The sequence below is a fragment of the Lampetra planeri genome, chromosome 4 (assembly GCF_965212315.1).
Source record: "Lampetra planeri chromosome 4, kcLamPlan1.2.h2, whole genome shotgun sequence".
Lineage (NCBI taxonomy): Eukaryota > Metazoa > Chordata > Hyperoartia > Petromyzontiformes > Petromyzontidae > Lampetra > Lampetra planeri.
In genome coordinates this window covers 30,658,359-30,681,908 of record NC_136110.1, presented here as the reverse complement: position 1 = coordinate 30,681,908, position 23,550 = coordinate 30,658,359, and the positions used below count along the sequence as shown (strand labels likewise).

At 44.2% G+C, this 23,550-nt stretch overlaps 1 protein-coding gene across 2 annotated transcripts; it reads right to left on the bottom strand.

Moving 5' to 3' along the window:
* Window positions 1-13,447: 13,447 nt before the first annotated feature.
* LOC144717922 (endothelin-3-like) lies at window positions 13,448-23,215 on the bottom strand. 2 transcript variants are annotated; one of them, XM_078593731.1, is made up of 3 exons: window positions 22,856-23,215; window positions 18,964-19,135; window positions 13,448-17,248 (listed from the first exon to the last, which is right to left on the bottom strand). In XM_078593731.1, exons 1-3 carry the CDS (start codon window positions 22,935-22,937, stop codon window positions 17,065-17,067), a joined length of 438 nt encoding a protein of 145 aa, XP_078449857.1. In that variant the 5' UTR covers window positions 22,938-23,215; the 3' UTR covers window positions 13,448-17,064. The 2 variants fall into 2 exon arrangements, with proteins under 2 accessions (XP_078449857.1, XP_078449858.1); XM_078593732.1 differs by having other exon boundaries at window positions 18,964-19,132.
* Window positions 23,216-23,550: the final 335 nt, after the last annotated feature.

Below are 23,550 nucleotides of genomic sequence, written 5' to 3'. Positions count from 1 at the left end.
TATAGAAGGTGGCACTTTTTTAATTAACAAAATATGCACGTACATCAGACTTGAAAGTGTTGTTCTTCAAAGTCACGCATCCTGGCGAGTAGATGCTTTGGACAATGTTGTTAAAGAAACGCACAATCTACTCATTGAAATATTCAAACTACCGCTGCAGACAGTAACGTAGCCATCATCGAGTGTGTGGGCATTGTTACTGCACCGTGGCCAATGGAGCCCTAAGGGGAACCAGGCACTGGGCTATGATGGGGGGGGGGGGAGATATTGGGCAGGGGGCCCCGTATCATTGCTTGCACCAGGGTCCATGCCAACCACGATATGTATGCATGTATGTTGAACTTATTTCACTAATCGGAGGTGCGGGGAGAAGGACAAGAAGGACAATACATTAAACACACAAAAAGCATATTCTTGGTTCTTTCGGTAAAGTCACGTAGAAGGGAATAATAAAATAATAGAAATAAAACATACAATTGTCACGATGTTTCGATTGCAACACAAGCAATCATCATCAGGTGTGAAAACCAGGTTTTCACACCTGATGATGATAATTTTTATTATTTTATTATTCCCTTCTACGTGACTTTAACGAAATAACCAAGAATATGAATCCCTGCAGTAACGAAAGCTTTAAATCTAAACCCAAAAAGCAGTTAAAAAGAAATTAGTTTTCGGTCTATATTTATACGTATAATTCACTTGTTGAAGAATCTGAAATCTGTACCGTCCGTATAAATTTTGGATAGGTAGCAAACTTATGGCCGAACACTAAAATTAATGTGCAGATTACTTTCCTGGGGCTTGTAACCATTCAACACCCCCCCACCCTCCATTTGATAAATCGTCATGGGTTGGTCATCTATTTTCTTCTGGAGTCTCTTCTGTCTGGCTTCCTCCGTGCGTTTGCATTCTACAACAAACACAGCCTCGATGACAGAATGGCATTACCGAGAAATAATCCTCGCTGTGCCACAAACACACCTGTGCCGCGTCCCTCTGCGTTTGTCGTTCATTCAGCCGTCGTACAGAAAGACGGAAGGGTGTGATGAAGCCAGCCCCGTTATTTTAAAACCACAGACATTTCAGCACAGCTTATCGACTGAGATGCATAGCAACGTGCAAATATTTCAGGTGCTTGTCATACACTTGGTAGCATGCTCATATTCCAATAAGATTAACTGTCGGCACCGCATTGCAGAGATTCATATTGAAATAAGGACAAAATGATGAGATCTTTAGTGTATGTGAAGTTAATATTGCATGCTGAATCGCTGTGGGGGTTTTCCCACATTATAGGCGACCGAGCTAAAACGTGCTTCGCAAAATAACAACTTACAGTCCTTTATCAAGGACCTTCCCACACTATGTGGATCATGAGGGCTGTTTGACCATACTTCACCATGCCGGTGAGTGTGTGTGATTGCAGAATGGGCGGCAGAGCCATGGAGTGGTTCATGTTTCACTGCTTGCTAGCGACATTCACCAGAACCGTGAACCATAACGCAGCTCACTAACCATAGCACCTCTGCTCCACCCCACAGCGTGAGCTAAATTGCGACATTTAGCTAAATCGATTAATTCAGCAATTGGCTTGTGAAATTTGGCACAAGAACAACTTTCCATCATTGAAGATCTTGCAGGTTAAATTCTATTTAAAGCTTTCGTGACTGCAGGGATTCATCTTCTTGGTTCTTTCGGTAAAGTCACGTAGAAGGGAAGTAATAAAATAATAAAAATAAAAATAAAACATAATAAAATAATTCTCACGACGTTTCGGCCACAACGCAAGCAGCCGTCCTCAGGTGAAGAAACAGGTCTCTTTTATTTTTATTATTTTATTACTTCCCTTCTACGTGACTTTACCGAAAGAACCAAGAAGATCTTGCAGGTGTTCAGCAAATGATTGAACAGCATCTGCTCGTTTCGACGAGCCACTGCTGTAAATGTGGCTGAAATAATGAGCTCAAATTTTACACACTATGGAAATTATCCAATGCACGCTGACCAAAAGTGAAATGACCTTACTTGATTTCCAACCGCATCGCGAGGCGTATAAAAGGCGTATAAATCTTGACACAGTGAGCGTCTCTGTAGCAATGCCCTGATATATCTGCCAACTGTACTCACATTTTTACTGTTTCCTAAAACAAAGTGGGACGAAATATATTATGAGAATCTGAACAATTCCCCGACCGGCGTGCTCACAGCTGTAAAGCATTGAGAGCAGATGCTTGCGGTCCGTAACAATGTTGGCAGTAAATCTAGCATCGGTGTTCGGTTTGCATTCACGCTCCCAGACGCTCAAATATTTGAGAGAGGCAATTACCCTACGCACAGTGGAAATCAGTGTTGGCAACTTCACGGCTTCATTACGGCAATTAGGGCATGGGGTTTGACATTCGCAGGACAGAGCCCAGAGTGAGCAGTGATGAAAGTAGAAAAGCGTACGCTACAAAGGCTGTGTTAAATGTCACACTGTGAGCAAGAGGGTCAGATAGAGTTGAAGACATTTATAAATTGGCCTAAGGTGAAAAGGCTTGAGCAGCTAATGTTGTCCTTATGTAATACGCAGCATTTACTGCTGTTGCTTCACGTTACCAGCCACCCTATGTGAATATGACTTCTCAGTAACCAAAATAACACATTGTCTGCTAAACACTCCAACACTACGCCATAAGTATCCAGGTAAGTGATGTTATTACACAGACTTCCATCTGCTGCCTGTCACTTACCCTGCAATGAGTCTAACCATTTAACCTGCAATGATTCCTGTGAGTCCATCTCAGGCCTCGCAACAACAAAAAAAGCACCCACGACCATACCAATTGAAAGAGAAAAAAACCTAGATTAACGGAGACACGCGCGAGGAACAGGAGCGGCGTTGTCGCTTGTCGGTGAGAGGAATGCGAACTGTGATGCTGCTGGTAACCTGACCAGACGCACGTGAGCTGGAAATGCGCTTGACATGAGAAATCAGGCCCCCGAGCCTTCTGAGGAACAACCAAGAATGATCTTTGAGATGCACAGGGGACAGGAAGGCCTTCATTCATCACACGAGTGCCCCCTTTTAAAAGCCCTGCCTCATGGGGAGTATCAGCTGCCTCTGCGGTGCCCATAGGTGTGGTTTTGACAGCTGTTTTCAGGGTAATGGAACATCTTTCTTGAGACCTGACACTAAATGCCTTTTAATTGAAAATCTTCTCATAGATGTGCACTTTCGTGATTGTTATTTTGGATTACAAGGATTTGCCGAAGGCGTAAAACAACTAAAGTCGCCAAATCTCTTACGATTATTTAGGGGCTTGGTTTATTTACACTTTCTTTCATTTATCCATAAGTAACCTCATAAAAGTGTCAACTGAGTGACCACATGACATCATATGATAAAAAAAAAATATTTTTAAAAAATCTCTGTTCCACTTTAGCCCACCATATCAGCATTTGCCAGAGGAGAAAATGCGATGTGCATTGGACCACTTGTGGAACGGACTGATAAAGCCGTGATCATCCAACGCATCCCCAAGCTAGTCAGAGCATCTGTTGCAGGATTATCCCTGAGCCTCCGTCAGTGGATGCTGGCCATGTGCCCCGCCGCACTATTTTCAATTGTCAGGGAACTTGTACGGGATCCACCTAGTGCGGGTGAGGATCACGCAGCCCAGAGAACTGCTGTCTGATTAAGCGTCATCTCCGTAATGTCTAAGGGGCACAGTGTCGTTCATTTAATTCAGTGAGGCGATTGAACATGTTAAAGTTGATTGAAACAATGATGCAAATGTACAAAGCCCAAAATGCCGAATTTAAATAATAATTCATTAAGACATATAAGTCTGCAAAGATTGAAGTTATTTCGCAATTTTTGTAAATTTCAACATTTTCCAATACTACATTTAGTTCGAAGTGATCTAAATCCTTCTGGCAATCGTGGCTATTGATGCCCCACCAATCGGGTTATTGTATTGTTCAATGGCATACATGCCACTTTTAATCCTTCATCTGAAATGTGCACTCTCGCAGTGACTGGGCGACATTGGTCGGTCACTTTAGAAAACTTGGCAGAGTTTCTCTTCCGCTGCTCGGATGTGAGCCACGAGACCCGGCCTCTCTTGGCTGATTCTGCTGTTTTCTCTTCCTGCCTGTACAGCTCAACCACAGAAGTACAGACGGATTCATACCAGTGATCAAACCGACTCGTGGGGATGTCTGTAAAGTGTGGTCATTGACCCAAGGCGCAAACCATCGTTTGGTGTTTTATGGGGGAAGTATGGCTCATTCCTTCTCGCTTGAGCAATTTGAAACGACGTGAAATTAATCATCTGTGTAAGAAGTGGCCGGGTGGCGCATGGGTCAGAGCACTAAGCGCGTACCACTGAGATGTTAGGCTTGAAGCTTGGGTTTCAGCTACCCGTGATGAGACCGAGTTAAACTGAACAATGTTTTATTTTCTTGGTTCTTTCGGTAAAGTCACGTAGAAGGGAAATAATAAAATAATAAAAATAAAACATAATAAAATAATTCTCACGACGTTTCGGCCACAACGCAAGCAGCCGTCCTCAGGTGAAGACCAGGTCTGTCGGGGAGACAGCGTCTACGTGACTTTACCGAAAGAACCAAGAAGATGAATCCCTGCAGTCACGAAAGCTTTAAATTGAAATTTAATGTTTTATTTTATAAGGTAAGGCCCACTCAGCTATGTAGTTCTTTTTCAGAAGCGACCTGGCCACAAATGCGTTCATGGTGTCAGCCAAGCCACTACACGTGAGTTTGATTTGCTTTTATTAATTTGGGTAAATGACAGCGATGAGAATAATGCATCTATCGGTTTGACTCCCACGTGCCAAACGTTCTGTGGAGCAGAAGGTGTGAAATGTTCTCGTTAATATGTCGCTAAAAACTGGATGACCTGAATGGATTTGGATACCACAATGGCGAGATGTTAACTATCTCGCCTGGTATGCAGGAGGTCGTGGATTTGATCCCAACCCTCACGCCTCCTGTATATTTGGAATTTGCATGTTCTCCTCATGGTCGCGTGGATTTTTCTCCGGGTCCCTCGGGTTTTCCCTCTGCATTTAGAATCAACATCACGCGTTTAGAGTATGTGACTGATATACATTTCCACGTAATAAGCCACTTCGTTGAGCTATCATTTGTGGCCAGGTTGCCTCTGAAAAAGAGCTTCTTCATCCACAGGGCATATTTCCAATGTGGATTTGCCCTGGTCTACAAGGGTTCCAATTCGACATTTCAATCCATAACAATGACTCAAAGAGCACATGTATTATGATTTATAAAGACGTCTAATCATCAGCCACGGTCGATCCACTGCTAAATAAAAACCTCCCAAACCGCCACCAATCTCCCGCGACCGTCACGATGTATCAATTCATCCAGCACATGCGTTGAATTAAATTTCTCCATCTCTTCGGTGGACAGATTTCTCTCGGGTGTTCCTCTTTCTCTCAATCTAAAATCTGAGCATTTACCTCTCTATACATCTTTGCATACTTTAAGAAGTATAGTTTAGCTAAATACACATTAAAACTGCGTGCACATTTGCCATGTACTGAATACATTTCACACTCAGTGCTCCTCTACGTTGAATTCCTACATAAACACATGCACTTAATCGGAGTGGATAAATGTCATGTTTATATTTCAGAAGTCCCTTTTTATTTGAAACCGAAAACAGCACAAAAATAATATTTTTCAAAAATCTAATGCGTATAGTTTTCATATAAACGTAAAAAATAATTCAAATCCCTAGGTATAGAATTAAATATTTTTGAAATCCCATATGCCCTACGAACACAAGTATATTTTCTTTACTGTGATTTGCAGATTACAGCATATGAAATGTAAACTGCCCACTAGGGCAAATAAATAGTTGCAGTCTCAGCATTCAAACACAACGAATTTAATCATTTATGTAGCCAATGAACGGGTCAAGTGTAAATTAATTCACCTGTGCGGCCACAGTAACCAAGATCAGACACGTGCAAAGACAAAGATAGCTTCACAGACTTTTGGGGGAAAGTACTTTTAGTGAGCACCTATGACCACACCCAGCCTTTGTCTCCCCAGCACTAATGTTTACACACCCACCGCGTACTCAATTTAGGCTGAGTGGACCTAGGGAAAGCCCAGGACCGCTTCAGATATTCGCCACCAATGTTGATGCTGAATCGATCTCGGGTCGCCGGGGTTGCAGAGGAGTGCGCTAATCACTGCGCCACCGCCCCCCACGGCCGCAGTCACGAGACAAAAGACACGGGGCAGGCGTGCGGTTCACAAAACGCACGCGACGCGCATCACACAAAGAGGCAACTCGGACCCCGCCGGTTGTGTGGGAAAATCTGCGCAATGCGAGCGATGAATCACGGTGCCAGTTGGCAGGGGGGGGGTCAGTCAGTGGCGGCTGGAACTTCATGTCGCCACGCTCGTGCAACCACCGCTTTTATTCTCGCACTTTTAATTTGTGGACCGCGGCGTTCCTGTGAGCGATTTCTCGCACAGGTCGAACTGATCAAATAAGGACGTGGCTCTATGAGCTGGTTATTGACCAGCGGTTTTTGGCACGTGTTAATACGGGCGATGAGTGTTTTGGCTGCTCGGCTTGACCATGCACAGATAATTATCTGCAGTCACTAAAAATGAATAACACATGCTTGAAAGTGGAACAAAATGCAGCAGCAGCAGCATCAGCCTTTGCGGATGTAAGCTCGCCGTGCCAGTCCCATCTGTTCTCACTGGATGCAAATTGATAACTTGATTCCAGGACAAAAGAAAGTGGTGACCGACTGCATTGGATGGTACGAAAGGGAATTTTTTTTTTATGTTAAAACAAAAACAAACGGAGTGGGCGCTTGAGTTATCCACCCGTACACTGTGGGCAACATACGGTACTATGTCAACAACGTCTACGCTGCCCAACTTCTATCAACTCGTATTAACCGGCAAAGTGAAGGACCGTCAAATAATCCCCATGGGCCACGCGGCCCTCATGCGGCAGTGTATCGTTAAAGAGGCTGCACGGGCACATTTTGTACCCACTTCCACATTCATCCGGCAGCTGGCTTTGAAAATGAAAGAAGGCAGAGGGTGCAGAACGTTGTTTAACGCTTAACAGTTCGCTGCAGGGCCAGAATCACTCTTCTGTATTGTTGACTGCGGATGTTTATTGGGCTGCAATGATAAAAATGTAGAGGGAGCGAGGGTAGAAAGGGGCTGCGATGCTGTGTAACTCTAAGACCCACGAGTTAGAAGAACATCTTCTTGGTTCTTTCGGTAAAGTCACGTAGAATGGAAATAATAAAATAATAAAGAATAGGTCTGTCGAGAAGACAGAGTCTGAATCATTCATTAGGGTTAGGGTTGAATGATTAATTCAGACTCTGTCTTCTCGACAGACCTATTCTTCACCTGAGGACGGCTGCTTGCGTTGTGGCCGAAACGTCGTGAGAATTATTTTATTATGTTTTATTTTTATTATTTTATTATTTCCATTCTACGTGACTTTACCGAAAGAACCAAGAAGATGAATCCCTGCAGTCACGAAAGCTTTACATCGAAATAGAAGAACACCGTTTATTATATAACAGAAACATTGATTTGTAAAAATGTGTTAATCCACTGCTGGATGAAGGCCTCCCCACATTGTGCTCATCATGAGGGATATTTGAATCAGCATATCTATTTATACTGGAGGAATCCGATGATTTATAAAGCTCGTTTTCACATATATTCAGTCGGGGCACGGGGTCAGAATATCACAACAATAACAACAAAGTGCTGCTGCATTCAGCTTGGTGAAAGAATCATCACCAAAATTTGAATATTTATGTATACTGGAGGAATCATCCGATGGCTATAAAGCTTTTTTTCCACAGATGTCCAGAAAGGATGGGGGAGGGGGGAGGGCCCAGCTTCGAATGTTCGAGTGCCCATTTGAACTGCGCCACATGCGTCTAACGTGGCCTCATTTTCCGAGTGAGCGGAATCGGGATAGAAGGGTAAGCGAAGCCGAGCAGTCGGACGGAGTGAGCTGACGGGCGCCCAGGTGTGACCCAGTGGCACCACGGGTCGAGTATGAGCTCCCCCTTCGCTTTTCATCCGTCAAGTCACGTACGCACGTTGAACTTCTTTCGCGCCGTACCTGGCCAAGCGCGCTAACCGGAGGTGTGGAGGGAAGGACAACAAACTAAACACGAAAAAAAACAGTTCCAATGGCGACGACAAAAAGCAGTCACGTGGCGGTCACGAACTTCTTCTTTTACGCGTTACTCTCCCTGGTCACGTAAATCGCGTCCCGTAGGCCGACGTTTTACTGCCTTGAACCCTCCTTCATGCCATCAATCCACCTCTCGCATAGATGGCCCCGACTCCTCGCTTCCACATGGCGGTACAAGGCCTTTGACGGTAAATTTTTATTCTTTCAACATGCCGATCCCATATAAGTCTGCAAGCGATCAATACGATCACAACGATCGCTTGTGAAAAGATCAAAGTGTCCCCGCTTCCAAACGTTTATCGGTGTTCATTTCCATTGCTGGTCCCGAAACAGTGGTGGAAAGGACACTTTCCGATGCCACATATATTGGACAGACTTTTTGGAAGACAACGATTGTTCAACTGCCAACAAGTGGTGTCTCATTGGGGGGTGTTTTCTTATTTTACCCACATGGATCGTAACCTCGTCCTCCTTGCAGCTGGGATTCCTCCTGCTCTAGCAACCGAGTGGTGTGCTGGCACGTGACACAAACAGTGAATTACACTATTGACTGGCATTGCATGAAACATATGGCCGATGCATTTCTCGTTGTTGCGAGATTACACTCGAGCGAGGAACAAGGTGCAGTGTTCACACTTGTCTCTGTCCTCCCTGTCTCACACGCAGTGTTGGGATCTTTGAGTTAAACAGCTTGACCCTGACCATTCAGCTGGTATGAAAATTTATTCTGCAAAATACTTTCCCCCACCCCACCCCACCCCAATTTTAGTCACGACTGATGAGCAAAGCTGAAAACGAAATTCTCCGAGAGGAAATTTAGTCTACGCGCGGCTTTATTAACCTTTGTGCATGCTTTAGGGAGTAAAAATGTTAAATAAACAATTGGGATAATTGAAGTAAATCTAGCTGGCATTTAAACAAAATATTTATCCCACCATTTTCAAACGACATTAATCCAATCGAATGTATATTTTATGTAGTACATTTATAGGCTGCTGAACTAAGAATCATAATTAAATTATTCACGATAAAAAAAAGGGGGCAGTAAAATAAACCTGACATCTTTCTGAGATCAAAAGGTTCTGTTCGTCGCATTATTTGTCAATTAAATACAATCTTCGAAACATCGATTCAGAACGTCTGTTTATTTAGAACCCACTGAATTGCTCATAATACAATCATCCACGACGGCGACAAACATGTTAAATTTCGATTTAAAGCTTTCGTGACTGCAGGGATTCATCTTCTTGGTTCTTTCGGTAAAGTCACGTAGAAGGGAAGTAATAAAATAATAAAAATAAAACATAATAAAATAATTCTCACGACGTTTCGGCCACAACGCAAATTCTTTTGTCAAGGCGCCCTTCCCCCCTTCCAACCCAGCTTAAATATACGCTCCAAGCGTGGTGCTGTTTCATTCAGACGATGTCGCCTCGACAGACCTGGTCTTCACCTGAGGACGGCTGCTTGCGTTGTGGCCGAAACGTCGTGAGAATTATTTTATTATGTTTTATTTTTATTATTGTATTACTTCCCTTCGACGTGACTTTACCGAAAGAACCAAGAAGACTAACACGTTTTTGCATAATTCGTAGCCTTTGGCTCTGAAGAGGCCTCATTGTGCCTGTGGGTAGCTCTTGCTCATAACATTTGGTTGCCGTGCAGCATTCACTGAAGACGTCAAACTCGACTCGTGAGACTCAGAAAGTCGAAACCCCTCCACGGGTTTGCCTGCTGGAACACTTTAGCCCAGGAGGTTCATGGGCTGATGGAGTCACATTATATATCACGTTAAGACAATTTTAAAAGAGGTTTTTAACAAAAAATGTTACATACATTCTCAATCTCTGAGAAAATGGAGGGGGGGAGGGGAGAGCGGGTGGGGGGGTCCTTCTCCATGATGGGGCTGGCATGCGCGCGTGCAGAGGAATTTTAATGGTTTAAATTTTTAATGGTTTGAAATCCGAGAGGCGGGCGTCTTGAAGACAGAATCTGTTTAACGACACGGAGATGCTGCCACTCAAACCACATTTCAACAATGCCCCTCGCTCTTTCAGTCAGGTTCCAAAACACACCGCCACACCCGAACAGAATCTTTCGTTTCAGGGCCAAAGAGGGCGAGTGGCCCCGTGTCCCTCCCTTCCCAGTTTGTTTGTTGTTGTTGTTGCAGCAGCAGAGTTCGACGCGGCCCACGCTCAGTCACGTGCTGCACTTCAGGGCAACTCCACACTCACCCCTCTCTCTCTCTCTTTCTCTCTTGTTTTCTTGATAGAGAGAGCCCCCCCCCCGCGCGCTCTCCTCGTAAATACGCAGCTGCAATTCGTCGTTTGTTTTTTGGTCCCCATTGGTACCTCATTTGCCATTAAAAATATGATAATTGGTTTTTTACCCTTTTATTTGGCAACAAAACTGACACCTTTTTTACGAGGAGTCATGTGTAAATGCTTACCCCGAGCTCTCATACTCTGATGGTGCATTGTCTTTGAGTTGTGCGCCTTTTGGCGTCATCTGGTCCAACACCATGTGAGACTAGGCTCTAAGGAAAGCTGTCTCGGGTGTGGACCAATCAACTTCAAGGACAGTGCATACATTATCAGAGTTATGTTTTTTGTTTGCATTATGACTGCAGGTATTGTGGTCTATGCAAACATGACTCCTCGTAAAAAAGGTGTCAGTTGTGTTGCCAGATAAAAAGGTAAAAAAAACAATTATCATGTTTTTTGGTGTTACGCTGCCACAGTAATGGTATTTAACGCGTGGCATCATCCTCCGCTCTGTAGCCGTACAAACAATAAATAAACAACATAAAAGGCATGGAAAGGTATTCAGTGAGTGTTCGCCGGGCACTTAATCTCAACGCAAGTGAAGTACTCAACGGGCTTACCCTGAACATATATATCTATTCTAGATTTGAAGCTCTCGTGACTGCAAGGAATCATATTCTTAGGTTTTTTCGGTAAAGTCACGTAGGTAAAACATCAAAATTAATAAAAATAAAATAAAACAAAAATATAACAAAGCAAGACCTCCCAGACTCTATGGTCTTCCCATAAGGAAGGCACCCCGCTACGACCCATCGTGTTGACGATAAACTCTCCTACGTACAAACTAGCCCGTTTTCTATCAGATACTCTGCTCCCCTTCACAGGCAAGACCTCTTCGGCAGTACTCAATTCAATCCAATTAGTCTCTATGGTTAAGGACATGGTATTATCCCCTGATGACATCATCGTCAGCTTTGATGTAGTATCTTTGTTTACCAAAGTCCCAGTACCGGACACCCTAACAATAATTGAGGACTTAGTCCAACATGGATTGAATTCTGATGCACCTGCGCTGGTTAGGCATTGCCTCACCAACACCTATTTTACCTGGAATGGCACCTTCTACAAACAGAATGAGGGTACCCCTATGGGCTCCCCCTTGTCACCAGTTATAGCCAACATGTTCATGGAAAAGTTTGAATCAGACGCCATCCAGACATCCACCCTGCGTCCTTCCCTATGGAAGAGGTATGTGGATGACACTTTCGTCATCTGGCCACATGGCCTCCCAGCATTGAACCACTTCTTGGACCACATCAATTCTAGACACCCTCCATCAGATTCACCATGGAAGTGGAGAAAGACGGTAAACTACCATTCTTGGATATTCTGTTTGAGAGGAGGCCTGACGGATCCTTGGGACATTCTGTCTACAGGAAAGCCACCCACACAGATTCCTACTTGAAACCGGATTCCCACCACCACCCATCTCAAAAGAATTCTCTCATCAAAACGCTATACCATAGAGCCCATGGCATTTCTGACCAACACCACCTGACCGGTGAATTAAGACATGTACATCGGACCCTCAGGATGAACGGATACTCTGACCGTACTATCCGCCAAGCTGTCTCTCCCACCACACAGGAACAGCCACATGAAACTCCGACCAAAACTATCACGTTACCATACATAGCAGGCGTGACCAAAAAGATCTCCAAAATTCTAAACAAACATAAGATCCAAGTCCGATTTAGTACAGTGAATAAAATCCGTGATCTGATTTCATCTGTGAAGGATGTCGTTCCTGACTTACAGTATCCTGGAGTCTACAAATTGAGTTGCATTTGTGGTGATTGCTACATTGGAGAAACGAAACGCCATGTTTCTGATCGTGTCCGCGAGCACAAGTCAGATCTGAAACACGGCAGAACTGATTCTTCGGCCGTTGCCGATCATTGCTACAACTCGGTGGGCTCTCATGAAATTGTCTTTTCCGAGACCAAGGTTCTCTGCAAACCTCCCGGCTACCATCAAAGGTTTGTACACGAAGCCATACAAATATACAAACACAGACATAATTTCAACCGTGATGAGGGGTACAAACTTAGTAATCATTGGAAAGATGTTATCAACCACGCAAAAAAGACTTAATTACACTTTTTTGGACCATCTTATCTGACAGGCACTATCTTACTTTACTTTACCGAGTGTTAACATCCCTAGTGTTTAACAGTACTCTCTTCATTGTTCAGCCAGCACTGGTATAAACATGGGCATTTTCGTTCTTTTTTCTATCATGTGTATCAGGCCTCCCCCTCCCCCTCTCTGTCCAATGCGTTGGCGTTGTGCAACAGCAACCGCTTCCACGCAGTCGTGCATTCTTTGGCCCCGCCCCCCCCTCCCCCTCCCGATGCGTTGTGCAACACCAACCGCGTCCACGCCGACGTGCATTCTTTTGGCCCCGCCCCCCCCTCCCCCTCCCGATGCGTTCCATTCATTGGCTACCACATTCTGATGAGCCCCCCCCCTCTCCTCCCCCTCAACTTGCTTTTTAAGGGATTACATCTTGAATCATTGCCTCACTTGATGCAGCTAATTCGGCTGTGACGGTCCCACCTGATGACGGAGACTTGTGTTGCCTCCGAAACGTCGTGATTTTTGTTTTATTTTATTTTTATTAATTTTGATGTTTTACCTACGTGACTTTACCGAAAAAACCTAAGAATATATATATCTATCTTTTTTTTTAAAGGACCATCCTTAAGGTATTTGACTTGTATATAATAGACACGTGCTATAAGCAGGCACAAGCTCGGATTTTGAATATTGGCACAGCTGTGTACAGATGTGCTTATATTCAAAGTGTGCTTCTATTAGAAGTTGTTGTCCCCCCCCCCCCCCAACAGTGTAGTGTGAGCATGTGTTGTAAAACAAAGGAACGCAGCTGTGGGGAAAGATCAACATTTATTCAAATAAAAAAAATGTTCGGACACTGTCATATACAAATCTCACAAATAACCATTTACTCACATTCATTAAACAAAACAGTTATTGAAAACTGTGGTTCATATACGCGATAAACGACTTTCTTGGAAAAATATATTGTACTGCAAAAGAGCTCGTAAAAAGTCATCAAACAGTGGCATTATTTAAGCAATACAAACAGTATACGCGTTTAGGTGCACAGTACACTCATCTTTTCCAAAAGTGTCGGGCACACAAGTACAGGGGCGGCACGTTCATTTGGGTGAACTAGACGGTCGCCTAGGAAGCCAAGCTAAGTGGGGCGCCAACTTCGAGGGAAAAAAATACAAGTAAAAAAATAGTACTACGATGACGAAGATGTCATTATTTCAATTCCCGTGCGTGTACAGAAGGAATATTAATTATAATGTATTTCTCAACATTTCTGAGAGTATATTGGTTGGACATATTGACGGACGGGTAGACAAACCGAATAATTATGCCTCTGTTAAAAACAAATACACAAAAAAAAACATTGAATGGAAAATAGTGGTCAAATGTTTCCCAGTTTACTAAAAACCTCAGCCGAGATCTGCCCTTAGGGTTTGGGGGGTGGAGGTGCCCATTGCTCGGTTCGCCTGGGAAGCCAGTTGCAGGCAGCAGCAGCGAGTCTAGGTCCGCCCTCTGCACAAGCACATCCCCCCTTCCAGTGGAGACAAATATTTGAATATTTGTCTCCACGGTGATCCAACGTTAACCTGCACTTATATATCATTGGAAAGCCCAGTGATTGAATTTGGCCATATTTTCTCAGGTGCTACAACACGAATTTGTCCCATTTTATTTTTTACAGAATAATGACAGAATTGTAGACTCGTTTAGGGGACAACACAGCCAAATTTGGGATGTCTGCTTTCACATGCTTGTCATTTTTGAACGACATTTGTCCTGTTTAAAATATTTTCACCACTCTTCACACCTCTACGTGGGAGACATGTTTTACCAAACGGCAGCGTTTACCTCCAGTAAAGTTCAGCTGCAATTTAACATTTTCTTTGAGCTAAATATTTTGTAACAAAATGCTGCTGTTGAGCAGAACATCAACAAAAACAACAACACGTGGTTTGCCACCAACTTGAAAACACCCAGAATGCTTTTCACAGCTGTGAAATGACTGCACACATCATTTTCCAGATGCTGCCACTACCACTCCGCAAACTTTAGGCGATCTGTCGTTTATTTACAATTATCTGAGTAAGAGACACCCAACAAAGTTCCCTGAGCTTGTGGCTCATTACTAATAATCTATAACAAATAATGCAGTGGAAGCTGGAACTTCCCACACTTACTTCGCTGGCAATCTTGAAACTCTTGATACAGTACTTAAACAAGCGTGAACCAGCAGCAACTGGCATTCCAACAACCCCCATGATGAAGGAAGGTGATGACCAACTGGCAGTGTGAACTGGAAATTACATCCCACAGCTGACTCGAAACACTCAACCCACAGAGGGCACGTTTAATCATCTGGCAGTGAGCAGGAAATCGCTGCAACTCAGTTTCTAAAGAGAAATGTGCAAAGTCAGTAATGTCCTGGGAGAATGTAGTTCATTTAGAAAAATAAATATGGAATTGTACATAAAACTATGGCTCCTTTTAGTATCCAATAAAATAAAATAATTGGCAGCTGCGAGCCTGCCTTATTATCTTGCTTTGCTTAACAATGTCGTTTGCCATCCATAAGAAATGTGTTACATTGGCAAAAATCACTCAATTTGAAATAGCAAAACTCTATAAACAACACTGATGAAAGCGCACGCTTCAAAACTGTAGTTATGTCAGCAAAAGTGTGTTTGGCAGGCCGCTTCATTTAAGTGTGTTGAGGTAGATGAATCTGGACCATACTTAGGGTGGTTTACTAGGACCAATGAATGGAGGAGGACAACGATGTGGGGTCTGTGGGGTTAACCGAGAGGTGACCAGGGGTTTATGAGCTGAAGGGGCAGACGGGGTGGACAGCTTGACATCAGGTTGCTACCCAGGGTTGTTAAGTGTCCTCGCTAGAATTTGTGGACGGCAATGGGTGATTCTTTTAAAGAATTGACAACACCATCCATCTTGTAACCCAAACTGTCTTACCCCCCTCTGACTTATGCCCCAGAAATTAGGAAGACCGCCACTTGTGCTCTCACGCGAGAGGGTGACCTTATGGTTCAGAGTAAATGTGGCCTCATTGTAGAGCCAAGCAAGAAGAAGCCGGGAAGCCATTGCTTCATAAACAAAACCTTATATTCACAAACGGGTAACTTCTACAGCACTGTTTTTTTTATATTAAACACATTTCTTTCACGTTCGACAACACGCTTCAACAGACAATAGAACATAATTAATACAATTATATACGTTTGATATAAATGTTTTTTGTACGATAGAGTATTATATATATGTATATATAGAATATACGTGGCATAAAGCTTCTTATTAGAATTGTTTCGTTTATATTTACGGAGTATAATTATGCAATTGGTCAATACACTTTTTTGAGTAATGGAAGTAATTGCTTGTAATTTAAACTTGATTTGAAGCTTTCGTGACTGCAGGAATTACTCTTTGGTTCTTTTGGTAATTTATTTGTAAATAGTTCTTTGTAAATAGTTGTATTGGGTTAACATGAAATGTCATACGTGAAATGTCATATAGACCAGGGATTGATTTCATCCGCAACCTGTCCATGGCTGAGAAAATATATTTCCCCTGGCAGGGCAGGGCAGGGGATAGTGGCTTCTGGGAAATATTTCATGAGAAGTGAAAGCATGACATGAATGGTCGGCGGATTTATTCTACCCTGTTGCTGAAACTTTTCGGCGTGGTATGTAAGGCTCGCATTTTGTTGTTGTAATAAAAAAAAAACATAATTGAAAAAAAAACATGACATTAACAAATGCTGTAACAATGTTTTTGCCCTATATATTTCTTTTAAATTAATATTTTACAACAACAATAAAATAATAACCCCTTGTTGCGAACTGGAATAACACGGGAGACGGTGGCCACGACGGTTATCAAGATGCCGTTGCTCATGGCGCTGCGATGCTCTTTGCTCTGTGGCTCCGTGGAGTGGGTGGATCTTCGTTGTGACTTCCCTCTTCGAATTCTTTCGACCACGCCCGTGGCAGCTGAAGTCTGTGCTGGCTGACGATGCGCTGCGTCGAACGTTGCTGCCAAATGCGCCATCCTCCGTCGCTTTTCCGTTCAGTGTCTCGAATCACTTTCTCCAGAAGTTTTAGCTTTCCTCCCTCTGACAATCATTTATTAAGATTCATTGCCCTGAAAAAACCCCAACATATCACCAAGTCCCACACGCAGTAAATAAGCGGACCCCCTAACAATCAGGTCGGAGTTGGGTGGGTGTGTGGGTGGGTGGTGGGAGGGGAGTGGTAATATGTAATCATTTTTTATCATCACGTTGATCACGCTGCAATTGCTTTTCTCTCTCTCTCTCTCAAAGTGGCCCACGGCAACACCCGAGCATCCCAGAAGGCAGCTCAAACTGCGATCGCTCTCCCGGGATCCCAGAATGTGCACGCATGGCCACGTGCACTAAGAGCTTGGGGGAGGCTCCTGAGTCCGGCAGAAAAGCCTGCAGGGCCTGTCGCTGCGCATGGAGCAGGCACACCTGTCAGTGGCTGCTCGGCGCTGCAGCAATGCCTCATCGTCGTCGACGCTGCCGAGGGTCGATCTCCTGTCGCGATGAGAGCCTCCGACACCGTAGGGCACAGTCCTCCTGCGACGGGGTGGGTGGGGGGGTGGTGGAATGAGTGGCGGCACGAACGGCTAAGACAGGCACTTTGGTGGAATCGGAGTTATGGCTGATATATACAGCGTGCTGCAAAACATGTTAACACTTATAACGGACTATCGGACTATCGTTTTTAATAGAAAAAAATAACGGACAATAATACACCGTAACATGATAACAAATGTAACGTTAAGAGCTTCAAAAAGTCAAAGAGTCTCCGCTTGTTCGCCATCATTGTCAACACATGGCCTGGAATCTTCTCCAGGTGGTTTCCATAGCCCGGAGGCATCACATTTCTTGTGATATTGTTGCAAATTCTCTGAAGTGTTAATATATTTTTTTAAAGCACTGGCAGCCCTGACATTTCTTGCTCATGCAACTGCTGGTGAAAGGGGCCTCCTGTTTACACGACTACTAATATGGCTATGTGTAACACCATTTCTCAAGCTACTGCTGAATGAAGGCCTCCCCCACGCTGCTCAGTGTGCGGATGGTTCCGCTGTCTCTCGCCGCCATTAGCCATTATGTGGGAATCGAATACGGGTCGCCGGGTTTATAGCGCCAATGAACTAATCACTGCGCCGCCACTCCACCCCGATGAAATAGGCGAAGGTGCAGCTCTGCAGTTACTTTCTCAAGCCACTTCCGGTGGAAGGACTGCCACTCCTACACTCTGGCCAGATGACTTGGGAGAGCTTGGATTATCCACACCTTGCCCCACCACACAGGACCTGCTGATCGATTAGCTGTGGCGTGCCCATTCATACTCCCGTGGAAAGAAACGTGCACCCGTTGTTTCAACTGCCTTTGCTTAGAGATTGAACCGGTGACCTCTATGATTGCAAGTCCGGTGTGATAAATTTCGATTTAAAGCTTTCGTGACTGCAGGGATTCATCTTCTTGGTTCTTTCGGTAAAGTCACGTAGAAGGGAAATAATAAAATAATAAAAATAAAACATAATGAAATACAATTCTCACGACGTTTCGGCCACAACGCAAGCAGCCGTCCCGGTGTGCTAACCATTATACCATAGCAGCATCCCTCAGCTAAACAGCAGCATTCAACTACAGAAGCGAGAGTATATTCACTGGTACATGAAATACTTCTGTCATTGACAGTGAACAGCGTCAAGAAACAATTGATGGACAAGCTCTTCGTGCATTTTAGAAGTTGTATTTCCGGATTGCATGTCGCGACAATGCACACGAGGTTTTTTTAGCGTCACAATTTAAGTTGCCTGTCAATGTCGGGTGGTGGGGGTACTGAACGACACATCACCGTGGCCAAACCCAAAAATTAATTATCAATCAACGATTATAGCGAGGACGTTATCGATAACAAACGATCACTGACGATGATGTTAATAACAACGACGTTATCGATAACAAACGATCACCCTGACGACGATGTTAATAATAGCGACGTTATCGGTAACGAACGATCACCCTGACGATAATGTTAATAATAGCGACGTTATCGATAACAAACGATCACTGACGATGATGTTAATAATAGCGACGTTATCGATAACAAACGATCACCCTGACGATGATGTTAACAGCAACGACGTTATCGGTAACAAACGATCACCCTGACGATGATGTTAACAGCGACGACGTTATCGGTAACAAACGATCACCCTGACGATGATGTTAACAGCGACGACAGCCGCTCCGTGTTGCCGCGACGCCTTACTCACTCGGGCGAGTTCACCCAGATGACTCCCAGGTGGCAGTAGTAGACGCATTCCCGGTCCAGGTAGGACTCACAGGTGCAGCGCTTGTGCCGCGTGTGCGTGCCCGTGCGCTCCTCTCCCCGGACAGCGACCCGCAGAGTTTGCTCGCCGCTCCGACTTTGCGCCCTGGCACCTGCTGACAAGTGGCACGTGGTCGCGCAGCTCGAGGCCGAGAACTTCGCACGCCGGGTAATGACACTGCTCGGTCACTTAAGGGCGCCACGATTACGAGTTGTTAACTACCTCGCCGGGTATACAGGGGGTCGTGGATTCAATTCCGAACCTGACGCCTGCATGTTTGGAGTTTGCATGTCTCTCTCCCCGTGGTCGCATGGATTTTTCTCCGGGTTCTCCGGGTGTTTTCCCTCCGCATTTCGAATCAACGTCGTGCGTTTAGAGTATTTGGCTGCTATAAATTCCCACGTGATAAGCCACTTCGTTGAGCTATCATGTGTAGCCAGGTCGCTTCTGAAAAAAGCTATTGATCTCAGTAGGCGTTACCTGGTAACATAAAAATAGTTTATAGTTCATAGTATGGACTATGTTGAACTTATTTTGCACCGTACGTAGCCAATCGGAGGTTCTAATTGAAAAAGCAGAGGCCGCTGGTGGTGGCTCTCGGACGCGGAATGGAAAATTAAGCCAACGCATCGGAGCGGCGGCGGTGTGACACACGGTGCAGGAAGCTGTCAAGGGCATTTCCATCGACTTATTTTAGCCGCGAAGTGAAAATGCGGGGACGCTGTCGTGGTGTAACGGATAGCGCACTCTGGACTTGCGTTCCAGGTCGCCGTTTCAAGTTCCCGGCGAAACAGCTGAAACAACAGACCAGATTCTTAATTTACACCCCTCTGCCTGTGGTCTGCCTGGCAATTATCGCTAAACCAAAGTGAGTTGAATTTCTATGTAAAGCTTTCGTGACTGCAGGGATTCATTTTCTTGGTTCTTTCGGTAAAGTCACATAGAAGGGAAATAATAAAATAATAATTAAACATAATAAAATAAAATTCTCACGACGTTTCGGCCACAACACAAGCAGCCGTCCTCAGGTGAAGAACAGAGCTGTCTGAAAAAACGACGCTGTTTTTCAGACAGCTTTAATAATGTTTGATTTTTATTATTTTATTATTTCCCTTCTACGTGACTTTACCGAAAGAACCAAGAAGACAAAGTGAGTTGCTCAGCGGGTCACCTGTGTGTTGGGTAAAAGTGTGGGTGCTCTCGCCTCTTCCAGGGTGTAAACACATGAGGCCAATACCCTCTTAGAGGGGTCTCTCTAGAGCTCCCTGTGGTGGAGGCCCTTCCTCCTCCTGTATTGTCGCCAAGCGATAAGTGCGTGTCCACTTGCAGAACCCATTGAGATCCCCGAAATCGCGAAGAATTCAGGAGAACGCTACTACTGTTCAGTGAAGCAACTTGATTGTAATATTTCAGTCACAGTCTGCGTTATTTCGTTTCAAAATAAGTTACGCACAACTTTCACTTCGTGGCTTTGAATGTTTTTTTTAGTGCTGAATGGCTTCTTGACAGTTGAAATAAAATGCCATATGGATGTTAAGGTCGAGTGGTGCTTGCACTGTGCCATGAACCCGGTTACCTGAGTTCGATACCTGTCCATGGCTAACATCAGTAGTGAGTGACATCTTAATTAATCCATGACCCTCGCCTTCCTTGACATAACAACCGTCGTTCACTACTAAGTGGCGGGGACGTCACCATGGCGTTTTGTACCATGCTATGTGCATTGTGAGGCCACGTGAAGTGTCATAGGCCCGCTTGCAGGAGGTCACGGGACAGACCCATGTGCCGTGGATCCACTGAGATGGCTGGCAGATGCACCGATTGTATTCCCCACTCTGCCAACTCTTTGCGCTTTAGCTACCCATTGCGCTGCTCGTTGTTGTGAAGCTTATTCACGAGCCATATACTGACCAGCACAATTTAATTCTGGTCGAACGGTCCCCAGGGACATACATGGTGCGGGGAGATCGTCATGCAGCAGTGGGTTTAAAAAGGGGAGTAAATTATTCGTTTTAAAAACGTATTTCTTTTTACTTTCAAACCGATTCTCCAGATCGTAAATGTCATCAACATGTACACGTACAAGTATCGTCTACACATGCATGTAAATCAATTTAAAACCAAGACGTTATTTTACAATTCACAGTTTCACGATAGCTTGTAAAATGTCACCAGAGTTGTTGGTATTCTATCTGCTGCTGCTGCTGCTGCTTGCGGTTGCAAACTTTCTCACAGAAATCCTATCGAGTTGCAAATCGCCGTTGTAATCATCATAATTGCAAACACAAGGTATATTTTCCGCATTCCAAGTATAACTGCCATCCAATTAGTCAACAGTGACTTTTACGTACACATTTGTTTTCAAACCCTTACGATAAAATGGCATGACATTCTCAATATTAATTTTGGGTGAATATAATCTTTCTAAGTGTATCATTTCACATTAACAGGATTTGCAATTCTGTAATCATTAAATGGTTTGACCGCTCACACTCTGAAAACTTAAAAAATGTTATACAATTTGAGAGGGTGTATTTTAAAAGTGGAAATATCAATTCAAATTATACAATATATGTTTCATGGGATATCCGATAATGGACATTATCAAAGCGCATTTGTAAAAAAAAGTAACATCTGCAGCCAAATTGGTATGAAGACTTTTCTTTTTTGGTGAAGGGCCAGGAGTGGGAGTTCACAAAATGAATGATTACTGTGTAGACAAACAATATTTAAAATATGCAATACGTGATGGTAACCCTAATGAGAAGTGCTTTCCCCACAATTACCTCTAACAAGCCATGAAACATGTCCACCACGACCACGTGATGTTTGGTGACTCGGGATATGATCGATGAGGTACGCGGCTTTATAAATTGTGTCCTAATTCCGCCCATGGACATAAACATGTTGCCCCGTAGAAGCTTATCTTGCTGTGGGAGTGTGCGATTGTTTGAAGCGGCAATCCTCTGCGGGTTCTCCTTAACCATACCCCCTCCCCTCTCCCCATCACCCGCCAACCATGAAACAAAAATAAACTTTAATGCTCTTGAGGCAGCGGGTAACGGCTGAGAGGTTACGGTTTGGCCTCATGGCCTGGCTATCCCTCAACGATGCCCACAAAAAAACATTGACGCCGGCTCCACATGTTCGCAAGGTTGCACAGCGTGATGGAGAGAGCCATCTCTCAAAATGGGACGCTTAGACCCATGTTGGCGCTTGTCTGCTGGAAAACCAAAGATGTTATAAAGTAGGTAATAACCATTATTTGAAAGTTACAAAAATATTTTGAGAAGTGTTTTGATTTATCCGTTTGATGCCTTTCGTTTGAGGTTACCCACGCAAACGTGCAGGCCTGTCAGGTCCATATATCACAATGGCTTAATGGAAATCGCATACTTGGTTGAAACATAAACAACATAAATTTGCAACTTATGTCAAGTCTTCTTGCAGTTTTGCAAATATGCATTCTCTTAAAAAATATATAAACATGTACAATCAAATTATGGCACTCATGACCATGACATATTTTTGTACATGGCATGTTCACACGAATTATTTTTTTATTTTAGTACAAAAAAAACGAGACATCTGCAATAATGCAAAGCATAATTGTAGAAAATAACTTTTAAGGCAAATTAGGCATTGCCTTAGTTTCCTACGAAACCCAAGAGCTGGGTTTCGTGTGTTGCGTTTATAAGAATTACATTTTTTAAACTAAAAGGACAATAACAACGGGCGCTTTTTAAACAAAAAAACAGGTAAAAAAATCTCTGCAATTTTCTCACGCGAACAAAGGAAACACAACGCAAGAACTCGTCAACAATGCACGACCTACCGATGAACATCAGGAGCGGAGAGAGTGCAACCAGCAGAACCAGGACCACTGGCACATCCATCCTCCTGGCTTCCCCCGTCATCTTCCACGGCGCCAAGAGAGAGAAGAGAGAAGAGAGAGAGAGTCGGCACCTTCCCTCCTTCGATCGCTGCGCGAGGAGCGAGGTCGACTGGGCCAAAAGTCGACACCTCTCGAGGAAGATCTTCTCCTCCTCCCTTGCAACTCGAGCGTGGGAGTGGCCGTGCAATTCGGCCCCAGGCTGACGAGGTCACCAACGCAATCACCTGGATGGACGAAGCCAGGTGTTGGGAACTTTTTTTTAATTCTACCTCTCTCTCTCTCGTGTCCGTCGACGTCCAAATTGACACGCATGCGTGCCGATATGCTGTAGCTAGCAAGTGGCACCGAGCAGTTTAATACTAGCCCCCCCTCTCTCCCAAATACCCGTCCCCTCCCAACTCTCTGGTCCAGCCCCAACGGAGGAGGCATTTCTTCTTGTTTTTATTTAGTTTTTATTTTCGTGCATCCTCTGCACTCGGGGTGGGGGGTTGGAGAGGAATTACCACCGCACCGTGCGCATGCCAGTATTCAGACCTGTTTGCGTGCACCTATCTTCAAAGCAAAGCCGTAATTATAATAGATATTGGGGGGGGGGACACATCCCCACACCCCCCCCCCAATATTCAAATATTCTC